This window comes from Pseudophryne corroboree, chromosome 1, assembly GCF_028390025.1.
Source record: "Pseudophryne corroboree isolate aPseCor3 chromosome 1, aPseCor3.hap2, whole genome shotgun sequence".
Classification (NCBI taxonomy): Eukaryota; Metazoa; Chordata; class Amphibia; order Anura; family Myobatrachidae; genus Pseudophryne; species Pseudophryne corroboree.
The window spans coordinates 786,662,741-786,678,816 of NC_086444.1; the positions used below are offsets into that span (position 1 = coordinate 786,662,741).

General features: G+C 48.6%; 1 protein-coding gene across 4 annotated transcripts in view; it reads left to right on the forward strand.

The window, feature by feature from the left end:
* Positions 1-212: 212 nt before the first annotated feature.
* The window catches only part of CENPE (centromere protein E), a 635,458-nt gene continuing 619,594 nt past the window's right edge, over positions 213-16,076 (forward strand). For 2 of the 4 annotated variants that reach the window (XM_063918152.1, XM_063918161.1), the window contains exon 1: positions 213-910. In XM_063918152.1, coding sequence (XP_063774222.1) covers positions 855-910 — 56 coding nt within the window. In that variant the 5' untranslated portion in view covers positions 213-854. The remainder of the gene's footprint in view (positions 911-16,076) is intronic. The other 2 variants (XM_063918167.1, XM_063918176.1) reach the window with 1 other exon arrangement.

Sequence of the window (16,076 nt, forward strand, 5' to 3'; positions counted from 1 at the left end):
GCATAAGGAAGTGATAAACCAGTGATATGTGCAAGGTGATAAAGGCAGCAGCCAATCAGATCCTGTTAATTTACATATTGGAGCTGATTGGCTGGTGCCTTTATCACCTTGCACATATCACTGGTTTATCACTTCCTTATGCCTGCTCCAGGTTAATACATCTGCTGCAATGTGCACTCCTCTGCTTCTCCTCCTCCTGCTCTGTGGTTGCCTGTACATTGGCCCGCGGTATAGCAGGTGACGGGAGGGGAGGTGGGTCAGGCGATGGCGCGTCCTCTAACTTTTCCAGCGCCCGGAGCTCGTGCTCCACCGAAGCCACCCTCGCTACACCCCTGGACACAGAGCTGTCGTGAGTGTGATGAGAGACGACAGCTCCGCACACCCCCTCCCTATGCTACTCATCTGTCAGTAACTCATCAGTCCGCCACTCCGACCACAGACTTTTTGTCCCTCGCAGCAGTCCTTATAGGACTAGTATGGAAAAGACCATTTTTCAACTAAAGGGGTCCTGATAATTACAGAGGACAGATTTTGCAGTTATTCAAAATAGCACGTTGTGCAGTGTGCGCTAAATCAGTAATACAGTATGTGCTTAATAGTCTCACTGCCGCTACGCATGCATTAGTCCTCTGAACGAGCGACGCACGCTCCCTATAGTGATTGCGAAATGGTCTGCTCCGGGAGGCCGGGGGCTCTCTGGCACGTCCCCTGTGAGAGGAGAGGACCAATCAGAGGCGGCGGCCGTAGCTGGGAAAATTCAAATGTATGGTTCCGGCGGCAGCCAGTAGCAGCAGACAGTCCGGTCGCAGTAGCTGAGAGTGGTAGCGGAGGAGACCTGTGTCTGTGTGAGAGCCATGGCAGAGGGGGACGCAGTGAAAGTGTGCCTTCGCATACGGCCCATCATACAGAGGTAGCGGGGTGACCGGTGGGGGGGTGGGGTCGCGTCCGCATACGTTATAGTCTTTGTCCATTCACTTGTATTGGCCAATGCATCAGCACCCAGGCCTGCCCTCCCGGGGCTTAGGCAACGATAATGGTGCTGGTATGTGGTAGTAGTTTGTGTGGTCGCGCCAGTCTAGTGTCCTGCAGAAGGTATTGGGTCTCCTGGGACAGCTAACCTTGACGGCATCACTGCCATGCTTCTGTGCTAGCTGTAAGGTTGGGTCGATTTGCTGGCGTTCGGGATACCCTAACCCTCCCTCCCTGCAGTCCAACCCTAACCTCCCCTCCCTGCTCAGTCTAAATCAAACCCTGGCATCCCACAGCCTAACCCTCCCTGGGGGGTGCCTTAACCTAATCCCCCATGGCGCAGCCTAAACCTAACAACCCCTACCCCAATTTCCCAGCGGCTTACCTTTCCAGTGCTGTGGTGTCTTCTCGTATGGCATCCCGGCTGTCAGGGTTCTTGCACCAGGATGGTGAACCTATTCAGGATGCTGGTGTTGGCATTCCGAATGCCGTCTGTGTTCTGACTGCTGGGGTCTTGCTGGATCCCCTAGTTGTGTGCCCCCAAAGTAAACATAGAGGTGCACATGTAGGACCTGCAGAGTAGGGTTGACCATCGATGTTTGGAAACCATCTATGGTCGCCACCTGATACCAATGAGTTTTACAATCAAAGGTTTTTTCTTCTTCAGTGATTGCAGACAGTGGGGTAAATTTACTAAGATTCGTGTTTTCCCGTTTGAGGTCAAAGTTCAATCACGAATGACATTGAAAGTGTAAATATGCAACTTTTTGAATTGATTACGACTAATTTACTAAGCTGCCGTATTCTGCATTTTCGGGTTTTCCGATGTCGATGTCATTCGTTTTTTTTGGCAGTGTTTTACGTGAGTGACTTGTAAAACACTGCCAACTTTAATACAATGAATCTCGGCCGGATCTGAGAGATCCGTGCTGGGCTTCATTCAGGGCCGTCTTTTCGTATGGGCTCAATGGGCTCTTGCCCAAGGGCCCCAGGAGTAAAAGGGCCCTAGGCTGGTAGCTGAGGGTCCCCTCTTTCCAGGGGTACCAGATTTTTGAAAATCGGCCCAGGGGAACCGGAGATATCCGACTTCAAAGCAGTGGTCCCCATCCAAGCCTGTTAATTGTTCTTCCCAGCCAGATATCTCGGGTTCTGGCTGACTTAGAGTTTTTCTGAGGGTACACTCCAAAAGCTGGGACTCTCCCCTTTCAGTGGACACTGGCAGCTTGTCTCTACTATGCCCAGAACCAGAAATATCAGCCTTCAAGCTGCTGGTCCCTGCTCCAGCTCCAAACGCCTAATATGCAGTTTTATATATTTGTTGGTGGATTGCTCTGGCTCCTGAAGTCTGATCCCCAAGTCCCCAGTATCTCCTGAAAGGTGGGACTCTAGTTTTTTTTTAACCCATTAAAGCTAAGAAAACTATTTCCAGGAACTGGAGATATCTGCAGTAAAGCAAGCTGCCCTGACCCCTGGAAAATTATGAATATTAAGCCCACTCCACTATCCAACCCTCCCCTGTGTATTAAACACCCCACACCACCCTGGAAGTTATGTTCCAGGGCCCCTTCATTCAGCACTATGTCCCCTTCTACAGTTTAGTGTTCTCCTTCCCGCCCCATTTGTGCGTAAAGGAGTAATTAGCAGAAATTATTTCTCCAGGTCCTACATGCTGAGCGAAAGATAGAACCCCCCTACCCCCCGCGGAACATCCAAGATGCCGCTGATAGCACCCCCCCTCCCCTACTGCTGGTGGGTGGGTAGGGGCCCCAGTGCATTGCTGTGCCCAGGGGCCTACACTACTGTTAAGACGGCTCTGGCTTCATTGTGCACTTTGTTAAAAAAAAATAATAAAGTTTAAATTTAAAAAAAAAATTGCGTGGGGTCCCCCCTCCTAAGGCAAACCAGCCTCGGGCTCTTTGAGCCGATCCTGGTTGCAGAAATATGGGGTAAAAAAGGACAGGGGTTCCCCCATATTTAAGCTACCAGCATCGGGCTCTGCTCCTGGTTCCAAAAATACGGGGGACAAAAAGAGTAGGGGTCCCACCGTATTTTTGAAACCAGCACCGGGCTCCACTAGCTGGACAGATAATGCCACAGCCGGGGGTCACTTTTATACAGTGCCTTGCGGCCGTGGCATCAAATATCCAACTAGTCACCCCTGGCCGGGGTACCCTGGGGGAGTGGGGACCCCTTCAATCAAGGGGTCCCCCAGCCACCCAAGGGCCAGGGGTGAAGCCCGAGGCTGTCACCCCCCCCCCCCCCATATCCAATGGGCTGCGGATGGGGGGCTGATGGCCTTTGTGATAAGTGTTTGATATTGTTTTTAGTAGCAGTACTACAAGGCCCAGCAAGCCTCCCCCGCAAGCTGGTACTTGGAGAACCACAAGTACCAGCATGTGGCGGAAAAATGGGCCCGCTGGTACCTGTAGTACTACTACTAAAAAAATACCCCAATAAAGACATTACACACACACACCTTGAAAGTATAACTTTAATACATCCATCCATCCACACCTCCATATACACATACTTACCTTATGTTCCCACGCAGGTCGGTCCTCTTCTCCAGTAGAATCCATGGTGTACCTGTAGAAAAAATTATACTCACATAATCCATGGTTGAAGGCTCCTCGGTAACTCCTTTTGTAATCCACGTACTTGAAAAAATAAAAAAACTGATACCCGACCACGAACTGAAAGGGGACCCATGTTTTCACATGGGCCCCCTTTCCCCGAATGCCAGAAACCCACTCTGACTGATGTCTAAGTGGGTTTCTTCAGCCAATCAGGGAGCGCCACGTTGTGGCACCCTCCTGATTGGCTGTGTGCTCCAGTACTGTATGACAGGCGGCACACGGCAGTGTTACACGGCAGTGTTACAATGTAGCGCCTATGCGCTCCATTGTAACCAATGGTGGGAACTTTCAGGTCAGCGGTTGACCGAAAGTGACCGAGGAGCCTTCAACCATGGATTATGTGAGTATAATTTTTTCTACAGGTACACCATGGATTCTACTGGAGAAGAGGACCGACCTGCGTGGGAACATAAGGTAAGTATGTGTATATGGAGGTGTGGATGGATGTATTAAAGTTATACTTTCAAGGTGTGCGTGTAATGTCTTTATTGGGGTATTTTTTTAGTAGTAGTACTACAGGTACCAGCGGGCCCATTTTTCTGCCGCATGCTGGTACTTGTGGTTCTCCAAGTACCAGCTTGCGGGGGAGGCTTGCTGGGCCTTGTAGTACTGCTACTAAAAACAATATCAAACACTTATCACAAAGGCTATCAGCCCCCCATCCGCAGCCCATTGGATGGGGGGGGACAGCCTCGGGCTTCACCCTTGGGTGGCTTGATTGAAGGGGTCCCCACTCCCCCAGGGTACCCTGGCCAGGGGTGACTAGTTGGATATTTGATGCCACGGCCGCAAGGCACTGTATAAAAGTGACCCCCGGCTGTGGCATTATCTGTCCAGCTAGTGGAGCCTGGTGCTGGTTTCAAAAATACGGTGGGACCCCTACTCTTTTTGTCCCCCGTATTTTTGGAACCAGGACCAGGCGCAGAGCCCGATGCTGGTTGCTTAAATATGGGGGAACCCCTGTCCATTTTTTTCCCCATATTTCTGCAACCAGGATCGGCTCAAAGAGCCCGAGGCTGGTTTGCCTTAGGAGGGGGGACCCCACGCAATTTTTTTTCTGAAAATTTAGAACATTTTCCCCCGCTTCCCTCTGAAAAACATGCACGGATCTCATGGATCCGTGCATGCCTATACAAACACGGGATAAAAAAAGCAGGTCTGTTTTTTTTTTAGCACTTTTTCACGATTTGTATTTTATCACGGCAGTGTTTGGCTATTGTCGGCAGTGTTTGTGTTTTGCACTTTTTAGTAAATTCCCGATTTCTAGCAAATTGCAGGCGTATTTGACCGATGGTGTATTGATTCGTGATTTTTTTCCTTGGACTTACAAAATATTACGAATGCCCTCATCACTGCCGTGATTTTTGCTTAGTAAATTACAGAGATGACACTTTGATGAAAAAACGGCATCTCGGTCAAAATCGGGACCTTAGTAAATATACCCCAGTGTTGCTGTGCAGGGCGTGAAGACTGTCGAGCAGCCCTACGCCGCATTCGGCTCTCTCTCACACACACACACACACACACACACACACACACACACACACACACACACACACACACACACACACACTATTTGTGTGCTTGGATGGGATGCCTCGCTGGCTTGACAATCTGAGCTCGCATGTCAGTCAGCAGACCAGCCCCCACCCTCAACTCGCATAAACCAGTGAGTGTTGGTATGGATGGTCCACCACGCTGACATGACAGGCTGTGCTAAAGCTGTCAGTCAGCAGTCCAGACTTATCACTGCTCCAATGCATTGGTTGTGTGATGCCGGCAGGCTGGGATCCCAGCGGTCAGCATATTGATGCCGGGATCTTGGACGCTAGAATGCCAGCAGGGGGATGAGTGCAACAAAGCACCTTGTGGGCATGCTGCGCTCACCACAGGTTCTATTCCCGCTCTGTTGGTGTTGTGGACACCCACGAGTGGGAATAGCCCCTGTTGGCCGAGATTCTGGCAGTCAGTGTTTGGGATTCTGGTGATGGTATCCTGATCGCTTGGATCCCGACTGCTGGCAATGTAACTACATCCCGCTCCAACTTCTGAATCTACATTATGCATTATACCTGCAAGGCTGTGTATTTCTCCTGCGCATGTGCACACCATAGAATAGTAGCATCTGAAAGAAGTACAGGTTGAGTATCCCTTATCCAAAATGCTTGGGACCAGAGGTATTTTGGATATCGGATTTTTCCGTATTTTGGAATAATTGCATACCATAATGAGATATCATGGTGATGGGACCTAAATCTAAGCACAGAATGCATTTATGTTACATATACACCTTATACACAAAGCCTGAAGGTTATTTTAGGCAATATTATTTATTACTTTGTGCCTTAAACAAAGTGTGTGTACATTCACACAATTCATTTATGTTTCATATACACATTATACACACAGCCTCAAGGTCATTTAATACAATATTTTCTCTAACGTCCTAGTGGATGCTGGGAACTCCGTCAGGACCATGGGGATTAGCGGCTCCGCAGGAGACAGGGCACAAAAAGTAAGCTTTTAGGATCACATGGTGTGTACTGGCTCCTCCCCCTATGACCCTCCTCCAAGCCTCAGTTAGGTTTTTGTGCCCGTCCGAGCAGGGTGCAATCTAGGTGGCTCTCATAAAGAGTTGCTTAGAAAAAGTTTTTAGGTTCTTTATTTTCAGTGAGTCCTGCTGGCAACAGGCTCACTGCTACGAGGGACTTAGGGGAGAGAAGTGAACTCACCTGCGTGCAGGATGGATTGGCTTCTTAGGCTACTGGACACCATTAGCTCCAGAGGGAGTCGGAACACAGGTCTCGCCCTGGGGTTCGTCCCGGAGCCGCGCCGCCGACCCCCCTTGCAGATGCTGAAGATTGAAGAGGTCCGGAACCAGGCGGCAGAAGACTTTCAGTCTTCATCAGGTAGCGCACAGCACTGCAGCTGTGCGCCATTGTTGTCAGCACACTTCACACAGCGGTCACGGAGGGTGCAGGGCGCGGGGGGGGGGGGGGCGCCCTGGGCAGCAATGTATAATACCTGTATGGCGAAAAATACATCACATATAGCCCTTGAGGCTATATGGATGTATTTAACCCCTGCCAGATATCACAAACTCCGGAGAAGAAGCCCGCCGAAAAGGGGGCGGGGCCTATTCTCCTCAGCACACAGGGCCATTTTCCCTCACAGAAATGCTGGTGGGAAGGCTCCCATGCTCTCCCCTGCACTGCACTACAGAAACAGGGTTAAAACAGAGAGGGGGGGCACTGATTTGGCGATATGAATATATATTAAATGCTATAAGGGAGGAACACTTATATAAAGGTTGTCCCTGTATAATTATAGCGTTTTGGTGTGTGCTGGCAAACTCTCCCTCTGTCTCCCCAAAGGGCTAGTGGGTCCTGTCCTCTATCAGAGCATTCCCTATGTGTGTGCTGTATGTCGGTACGTGTGTGTCGACATGTATGAGGAAAATGTTGGTGAGGAGGCGGAGCAAATTGCCTGTAATGGTGATGTCACTCTCTAGGGAGTCGACACCGGAATGGATGGCTTATTTATGGAATTACGTGATAATGTCAACACGCTGCAAGCCGGTTGACGACATGAGACGGCCGGCGATCAAATTAGTACCTGTCCAGGCGTCTCAAACACCGTCAGGGGCTGTAAAACGCCCATTTACCTCAGTCGGTCGACACAGACCCAGACACGGACACTGATTTCAGTGTCGACGGTGAAGAAACAAACGTATTTTCCTTTAGGGCCACACGTTAAGGGCAATGAAGGAGGTGTTACATATTTCTGATACTACAAGTACCACAAAAAAGGGTATTATGTGGGATGTGAAAAAACTACCTGTAGTTTTTCCTGAATCAGATAAATTAAATGAAGTGTGTGATGATGCGTGGGTTTCCCCCGATAGAAAATTATTGGCGGTATACCCTTTCCCGCCAGAAGTTAGGGCGCGTTGGGAAACACCCCTTAGGGTGGATAAGGTGCTCACATGCTTATCAGAACAAGTGGCGGTACCATCTACAGATAGGGCCGTACTTAAGGAGCCAGCTGATAGGAGGCTGGAAAATATCCTAAAAAGTATACACACACATGCTGGTGTTATACTGCGACCAGCGATCGCCTCAGCCTGGATGTGCAGAGATGAGGTGGCTTGGTCAGATTCCCTGACTAAAAATATTGATACCCTTGACAGGGACAGTATTTTATTGACTATAGAGCATTTAAAGGATGCATTTCTATATATGCGAGATGCGCAGAGGGATATTTGCACTCTGGCATCAAGAGTAAATGCGATGTCCATATCTGCAAGAAGATGTTTATGGACACGACAGTGGTCAGGTGATGCAGATTCCAAACGGCACAAAGATGTATTGCCGTATAAAGGGGAGGAGTTATTTGGGGTCGGTCCATGGGACCTGGTGGCCACGGCAACTGCTGGAAAATCCACCGGTTTTTACCCTAAGTCACATATCTGCAGAAAAAGACACCGTCTTTTCAGCCTCAGTCCTTTCGTCCCTATAAGAGTCATATCTGCCCAGGGATAGAGGAAAGGGAAGAAGACTGCAGCAGGCAGCCCATTCCCAGGAACAGAAGCCCTCCACCGCTTCTACCAAGTTCTCAGCATGACGCTAGGACCGTACAGGACCCCTGGATCCTACAAGTAGTATCCAAGGGGTACAGATTGGAATGTCGAGACGTTTCCCCCTCGCAGGTTCCTGTAGTCTGCTGTACCAATGTCTCCCTCCGACAGGGAGGCAGTATTGAAAACAATTCACAAGCTGTATTCCCAGCAGGTGATAATAAAATTACCCCTCCTACAACAGGGAAAGGGGTATTATTCCACACTATATTGTGGTACTGAAGCCAGAAGGCTAGGTGAGACCTATTCTAAATCTGAAATATTTGAACACTTACAAAGGTTCAAATCCAGATGGAGTCACTCAGAGCAGTGATAGCGAACCGGGAAGAAGGGGACTATATGGTGTCCCGGGACATCAGGGATGCTTACCTCCATGTCCCAAAATTTGCCTTTCTCACCAAGGGTATCTCAGGTTCGTGGTACAGAACTGTCACTATCAGTTTCAGACGATGCCGTTGGATTGTCCAAGGCACCCCGGGTCCTTACCAAGGTAATGACCGAAATGAGGATTCGTCTTCAAAGAAAATGGACGACCTCCTGATAAGAACAAGGTCCAGAGAACAGTTGGAGGTCGGAGTAGCACTATCTCAAGTAGTTCTACGACAACACGGGTGGATTCTAAATATTCCAAAACCGCAGTTGTTCCGACGACACGTCTGCTGGTCCTAGGGATGATTCTGGACACAGTCCAGAAAAAGGTGTTTCTCCCAGAGGAGAAAGCCAGGGAGTTATCAGAGCTAATCGGGATCCTCCTAAAACCAGGAAAAGTGTCAGTGCATCATTGCACAAGAGTCCTGGTAAAAATGGTGGCTTATTACGAAGCGATTCCATTCGGCAGATTTCACGCAAGAACTCTTCAGTGGGATCTGCTGGACAAATGGTCCGGATCGCATCTTCAGATGCATCAGCGGATAACCCTATATCCAAGGACAAGGGTGTCTCTCCTGTGGTGATTACAGAGTGCTCATCTTCTAGAGGGCCGTAGATTCGGCATTCAGGATTGGATGCTGGTGACCACGGAGGCCAGCCTGAGAGGCTGGGGAGCAGTCACACAGGGAAAAAATTTCCAGGGAGTGTGATCAAGTCTGGAGAATTCTCTCCACATAAATATACTGGAGCTAAGAGCAAATTTATAATGCTCTAAACTTAGCAAGACCTCTGCTTCAAGGTCAGCCGGTATTGATCCAGTGGGATAACATCACGGCAGTCGCCCACGTAAACAGAAAGGGCGGCACAAGAAGCAGGAGGGCAGTGGCAAAACTGCAAGGATTTTTCGCTAGGCGGAAAATCATGTGATAGCACTGTCAGCAGTGTTCATTCCGGGAGTGGACGACTGGGAAGCAGACTTCCTCAGCAGGCACGACCTCCACCCGGGAGAGTGGGAACTTCATAGGGAAGTTTTCCGCATGATTGTGAACTGTTGGGAAAGACCAAAGGTGGACATGATGGCGTCCCGCCCGAACAAAAAACGGGACAGGTATTGCGCCAGGTCACGAGACCTTCAGGCGATAGCTGTGGATGTCCTGGTAACACCGTGGGTGTAACAGTCTGTGTATGTGTTCCCTCCTCTGCTTCTCATAACCAAGGTATTGAGAATTATAAGACGTAGAGGAGTAAGAACTATACTCGTGGCTCTGGATTGGCCAAGAGGGACATGGTACCCGGAACTTCAAGAGATGCTCATAGAGGACTAATGGCCTCAGGAGCTAAGTAGGGACTTGCTTCAGCAAGTACCATGTCTGTTCCAAGACTTACCGCGGCTGCGTTTGACGGCATGGCGGTTGAACGCCGGATTCTAAGGGAAAAGGCATTCCGGAAGAGGTCATACCTACCCTGGTCAAAGCCAGGAAGGAGGTGACCGCACAACGTTATCACCACATGTGGTGAAAATATGTTGCGTGGGTGAGGCCAGGAAGGCCCCACGAAGAAATTTCAACTAGGTCGATTTCTGCACTTCCTGAAAACAGGAGTGTCTATGAGCCTCAAATTGGGGTCCATTAAGGTTCAAGTTTCGGCCCTGTAGATTTTCTTCCAAAAAGAATTGGCTTCAGTTCCTGAAGTCCAGACATTTGTCAAGGGAGTATTGCATATACAGCCCCTTTTGTGCCTCCAGTGGCACCGTGGGATCTCAAAGTAGTGTTGGGATTCCTCAAATCATATTGGTTTGAACCGTTCAAATCTGTGGATTTGAAATATCTCACATGGAAAGTGACCATGCTGTTGGCCCTGGCCTCGGCCAGGCGATTGTCAGAATTGGCGGCTTTGTCTTACAAAAGCCCATATTTGATTTTCCATTCGGACGGGGCAGAACTGGGACTCGTCCCCAGTTTCTTCCTAAGGTGGTGTCAGCGTTTCACCTGAAACAACCTATTGTGGTGCCTGCGGCTACTAGGGACTTGGAGGACTCCAAGTTGCTAGACGTTGTCAGGGCCCTGAAAATATATATATATATATTATATTATATTATATTATATTATATTATATTATATTTTCCAGGACGGCTGGAGTCAGAAAGTCTGACTTGCTGTTTATATTGTATGCACCCAAAAAGCTGGGTGCTCCTGCTTCTAAGCAGACTATTGCTCGTTGGATTTGTAGTACAATTCAACTTGCACATTCTGTGGCAGGCCTGCCACAGCCAAAATCTGTAAATGCCCATTCCACAAGGAAGGTGGGCTCATCTTGGGCGGCTGCCCGAGGGGTCTCGGCTTTACAACTTTGCCGAGCAGCTACGTGGTCAGGCGGGAACACGTTTGTAAAATTCTACAAATTTGATACCCTGGCTGAGGAGGACCTGGAGTTCTCTCATTCGGTGCTGCAGAGTCATCCGCACTCTCCCGCCCGTTTGGGAGCTTTGGTATAATCCCCATGGTCCTGACGGAGTTCCCAGCATCCACTAGGACGTTAGAGAAAATAAGATTTTACTTACCGATAAATCTATTTCTCATAGTCCGTAGTGGATGCTGGGCGCCCATCCCAAGTGCGGATTGTCTGCATTACTTGTACATAATTATTGTTACAAAAATCGGGTTATTATTGTTGTGGGCCATCTTTTCAGAGGCTCCTCGTTGTTATCATACTGTTAACTGGGTTCAAATCACAGGTTGTACGGTGTGGCTGGTATGAGTCTTACCCGGGATTCAAGATCCTTCCTTATTGTGTACGCTCGTCCGGGCACAGTACCTAACTGAGGCTTGGAGGAGGGTCATAGGGGGAGGAGCCAGTACACACCATGTGATCCTAAAAGCTTACTTTTTGTGCCCTGTCTCCTGCGGAGCCGCTAATCCCCATGGTCCTGACGGAGTTCCCAGCATCCACTACGGACTATGAGAAATAGATTTATCGGTAAGTAAAATCTTATTTTTAATAACTTTGTGTATTAAACAAAGTTTGTGTACATTGAGCCATCAGAAAACAAAGGTTTCACTATCTCACTCAACAAAGTCCGTATTTCGGAATATTCCGTATTTCGGAATATTTGGATATGGGATACTCAACCTGTACCTGTTTTCAGAAGAAAAGTATTGTGTTGATATAATCTCCCTGCAGTGGAGAGCTGGGAATGAGCTGAAAGAACGACCATTTCACCACGATTGGCTTGTTTACTTACAGCCTGACGTAGGTCCCCACAAAAGGATGTACCAACATTTTTAGTTTTGAGTAAAATGGTTGCTTGTTAAGTATTAATTTTTGTGCATTTAAAAACACTCTTTCCCCCCCCCCCCCCCCCCCCCCCCCTCCCTCACGAAACATGAAAAAAAAAATATGTAAATCACATTGTGTGTGTGTGTATATACATGACTCCTGACAATGTAGGATTTAACTGTACTCCATGTGCTGTGCTGGAATAGTGTATTGTCTGCCAACATCGCAGGTTTTCACTTTCACCCTATAGAAGTGAGAGGGGAAAACTTGCAAAGATGGAACTACCATTACTGGCTGCTGTGTGCAGCTGGGCATCCTGCATTGCCCAGGTGCACATCGTGTTCAGTTGAGCCCTTCCTACAAAGAAAGAGGGTAAATAGCTACTACCACAGAGTAGACCCTGTGGACAGGATGGGTTGCATGCAACTGATACAGCTTTGCTCCTGTTCCTAAAGCATGATGGCTAAATCCAGCTTAGTCTTTCTCAGTGCCTTTCTCCTATTTAATTGTTTTCCGAATGGTTGTAAGTATATCCCACTCTACTGAAGAGGCAAGCAGAAATCTTCCCAAAGGCGGCCTTTTGGTGTCAAAACTGCAGTTTTGGCTGCTCACCCAATCCTATGCACGGGTTTAGCTGCTTTACACAACATGCGTGATAAGCAATGGCTGCCTGTGGCACTTGCGCCCATTGGCAAAACACTTTCATATCGCCCTTGGGGTGCCCATTGCTTACAGTTGCTTGGAAATGATTAAATCCCCCCCCCCTTCCTGATGTGTATATGTACACATTGGTCTCTTACACCTGTGCACCACTTCAGTGTGTATTTCACTTCACAGGCTAACACTGTAAAAGATTCACAGGTAGTGCTAATTTAAATTGTGATACAGAGGATGGCTGTAAAAACATAAGGTCCCCCGTACACCAACAATCATAATTTCTCTAACGTCCTAGTGGATGCTGGGAACTCCGTAAGGACCATGGGGAATAGCGGGCTCCGAAGAAGGCTGGGCACTCTAGAAAGATCTTAGACTACCTGGTGTGCACTGGCTCCTCCCACTATGACCCTCCTCCAAGCCTCAGTTAGATTTCGTGCCCGGCCGAGGTTGGATGCACACTAGGGGCTCTCCTGAGCTCTTAGAAAGTTATAGTCTTAGAATGTTATTTTCAGTGAGACCTGCTGGCAACAGGCTCACTGCAGCGAGGAACTAAGGGGAGAAGAAGCGAACTCGCCTGCTTGCAGCCGGATTGGGCTTCTTAGGCTACTGGACACCATTAGCTCCAGAGGGATCGACCGCAGGCCCAGCCTTGATGTTCGGTCCCGGAGCCGCGCCGCCGTCCCCCTTACAGAGCCAGAAGAAGAAGATGGTCCGGAAAATCGGCGGCATGAAGACTCTGTCTTCACCAAGGTAGCGCACAGCACTGCAGCTGTGCGCCATTGCTCCTCTCACACACTTCACACTCCGGTCACTGAGGGTGCAGGGCGCTGGGGGGGGCGCCCTGAGGCAGCAATAAAAACACCTTGGCTGGCTAAAATACCTCAATATATGGCCCCAGGGGCTATATATGAGGTAAATACCCCTGCCAGAATTCCATAAAAAACGGGAGAATAGGCCGCGAAAAAGGGGCGGAGCCTATCTCCTCAGCACACTGGCGCCATTTTTCCCTCACAGCGCGGCTGGAGGGAAGCTCCCTGGCTCTTCCCTGCAATTCTACAGTACAGTAAGAGGGAAAAGAGAGGGGGGGCATTAAAATTGGCACTGTATACAGTATATTATATAAAAGCTATTAGGGACATAACTCAGTTAGTCCCTGTGTGTATATATATATATATATATATATATATATATATATATATATATATATATATATATATATATATATATATATATATATATATATATATATATATATAGCGCTCTGGTGTGTGCTGGCATACTCTTACTCTGTCCCCCCAAAGGGCTTTTGTGGGTCCTGTCCTCGTTTAGAGCATTCCCTGTGTGTCTGCGGTGTGTCGGTACGGCTGTGTCGACATGTTGAATGAGGAGGCTTATATGGTGACAGAACAGAGGCCGATATATGTGATGTCGCCCCCTGTGGGGCCGACACCAGAGTGGATGGATAGGTGAAAGGTATTAACCGACAGTGTCAACTCCTTACATAAAAGGGTGGATGACGTAACAGCTGTGGGACAGCTGGCTTCGCAGCCCGCGCCTGCCCAGGCGTCTCAAAGGCCATCAGGGGCTCAAAAACGCCCGCTCTCTCAGATGGCAGACACAGATGTCGACACGGAGTCTGACTCCAGTGTCGACAAGGTGGAGACACATACACAATCCACTAGGAACATCCGTGACGTGATCCCGGCAATAAAAAATGTGTTATACATTTCTGACTTTAACCCAAGCACCTCTAAAAATGGGTTTTAGGTTTGGGGAGAAAAAACAGGCAGTGTTTTGTTCCCCCATCAGATGAATAAATGAAGTGTGTGAAAGCGTGGGTACCCCCGTTAAGAAACTGGTAATTTATAAAAAGTTACTGATGGCGTACCCTTTCCCGCCAGGTGGATAAGTTACGCTGGGAGATATCCCCTAGGGTGGATAAGGCGCTCACACGTTTGTCAAAAAAGGTGGCACTGCCGTCTTAGGATACGGCCACTTTAATAGGTACCTGTTGATAAAAAACAGGAGGCTATCCTGAAGTCTGTATTTACACACTCGGGTACTAGACTGAGACCTGCAGATAGTGCTGCTGCAGCGTGGTCGGTGACCCTGTCAAACAGGGATACTAGTTGGCAAACATAAAAACATATTAAAGACGTCGTCTTATATATGGGGGATGCACAGAGGGATATTTTGCCGGCTGGCATCCAAAATAAATGTAATGTCCATTCTGTCAGGAGGGTATTAGAGACCTGTCACTGGACAGGTGATGCTGACTTAAAAAGCGCATAGAGAGCCTTATAAGGGTGAGGAATTATTTGGGGATGGTCTCTGGGACCTCGTATCCACAGCAACTGCTGGGAAGAAATAATTTTACCTCAGGTTTCCTCACAGACAAAGGTACAGTCCTTTCGGCTTCAGAAAAGCAAGCGGGTCAAATGGCGCTTCCTTTCTGTACAGAGACAAGGGTAGAGGGAAAAAAGCTGCACCAGTCAGCCTGTTCCCAGAATCAAGATTCTTCCCCCGCCTCCTGTGAGGCCACACCATGACGCGGGTGCTCCACAGGTGTAGCCAGGTACGGTGGGGGGCCGTCTCAAAAATGTCATCAATTAGTGGGCTCGCTCACAGGTGGATCCCTGTTTCTTTCAAGTAGTATTTCGGGTGTACAAACTGGAATTCGAGATGTCTCCCCCCAGCAGTTTCCTAAAATATGCCTTGCTGACCACTCCCTCAGGCAGGGAGGCTGTGCTAGAGGCAATTAATAAGCGGTATTCCCAGCAGGTAATACTCAAGGTGCCCCTACTTCAACAAGGACGGGGTTACTATTCCACACGGGTTGGGGTACCGAAACCGCATGGTTCGGTGTGACCCATTTTATATTTAAAATCCTTTAACACAAAAATTCAAGTTCAAGATGGAATCGCTCAGGGCGGTTATTCCAAGCCTGGACGAGGGGGATTACATGGTATCCTGGGACATCAAGGATGCTTACCTGCATGTCCCCATTTACCATCCTCGCCAGGAGTACCTCAGATTTGTGGTACAGGATTACCATTACCAAGTCCAGACACTGCCGTTTGGACTGTACATGGCACCGAGGGTGTTTTATCAAGGTAATGGCCGAAATGTTGATACTCCTTCAAAAAAAGGGAGTTGTAATTATCCCGTACTTGGACAATCTCGTTATAAGGGCGAGGTCCAAGGAGCAGTTGGTAGTCGGGGTAGCACTATTTTGGAAAGTGCTACAACAGCATGGTTGGATTCTAAACAGTCCAAAGTCACAGCTGGTTCCTATGACACGTCTACTGTTCCTGGGGATGGTTCTGGACATAAACCAGAAATAGTGTTTCTCCCGGAGGAGAAAGCCAAGGAGTTGTCATCTCTAGTCAGAGACCTCCTGAAGCCAAAATAGGTAGCGGTGCATCATTGCACGCGAGTCCTGGGAAAAATGGTAGCTTCCTACGAAGCAATCCCATTAGGCAGGTTCCATACAAGAACTTTTCAGAGGGACCTGTTGGACAAGTGGTCCGGAT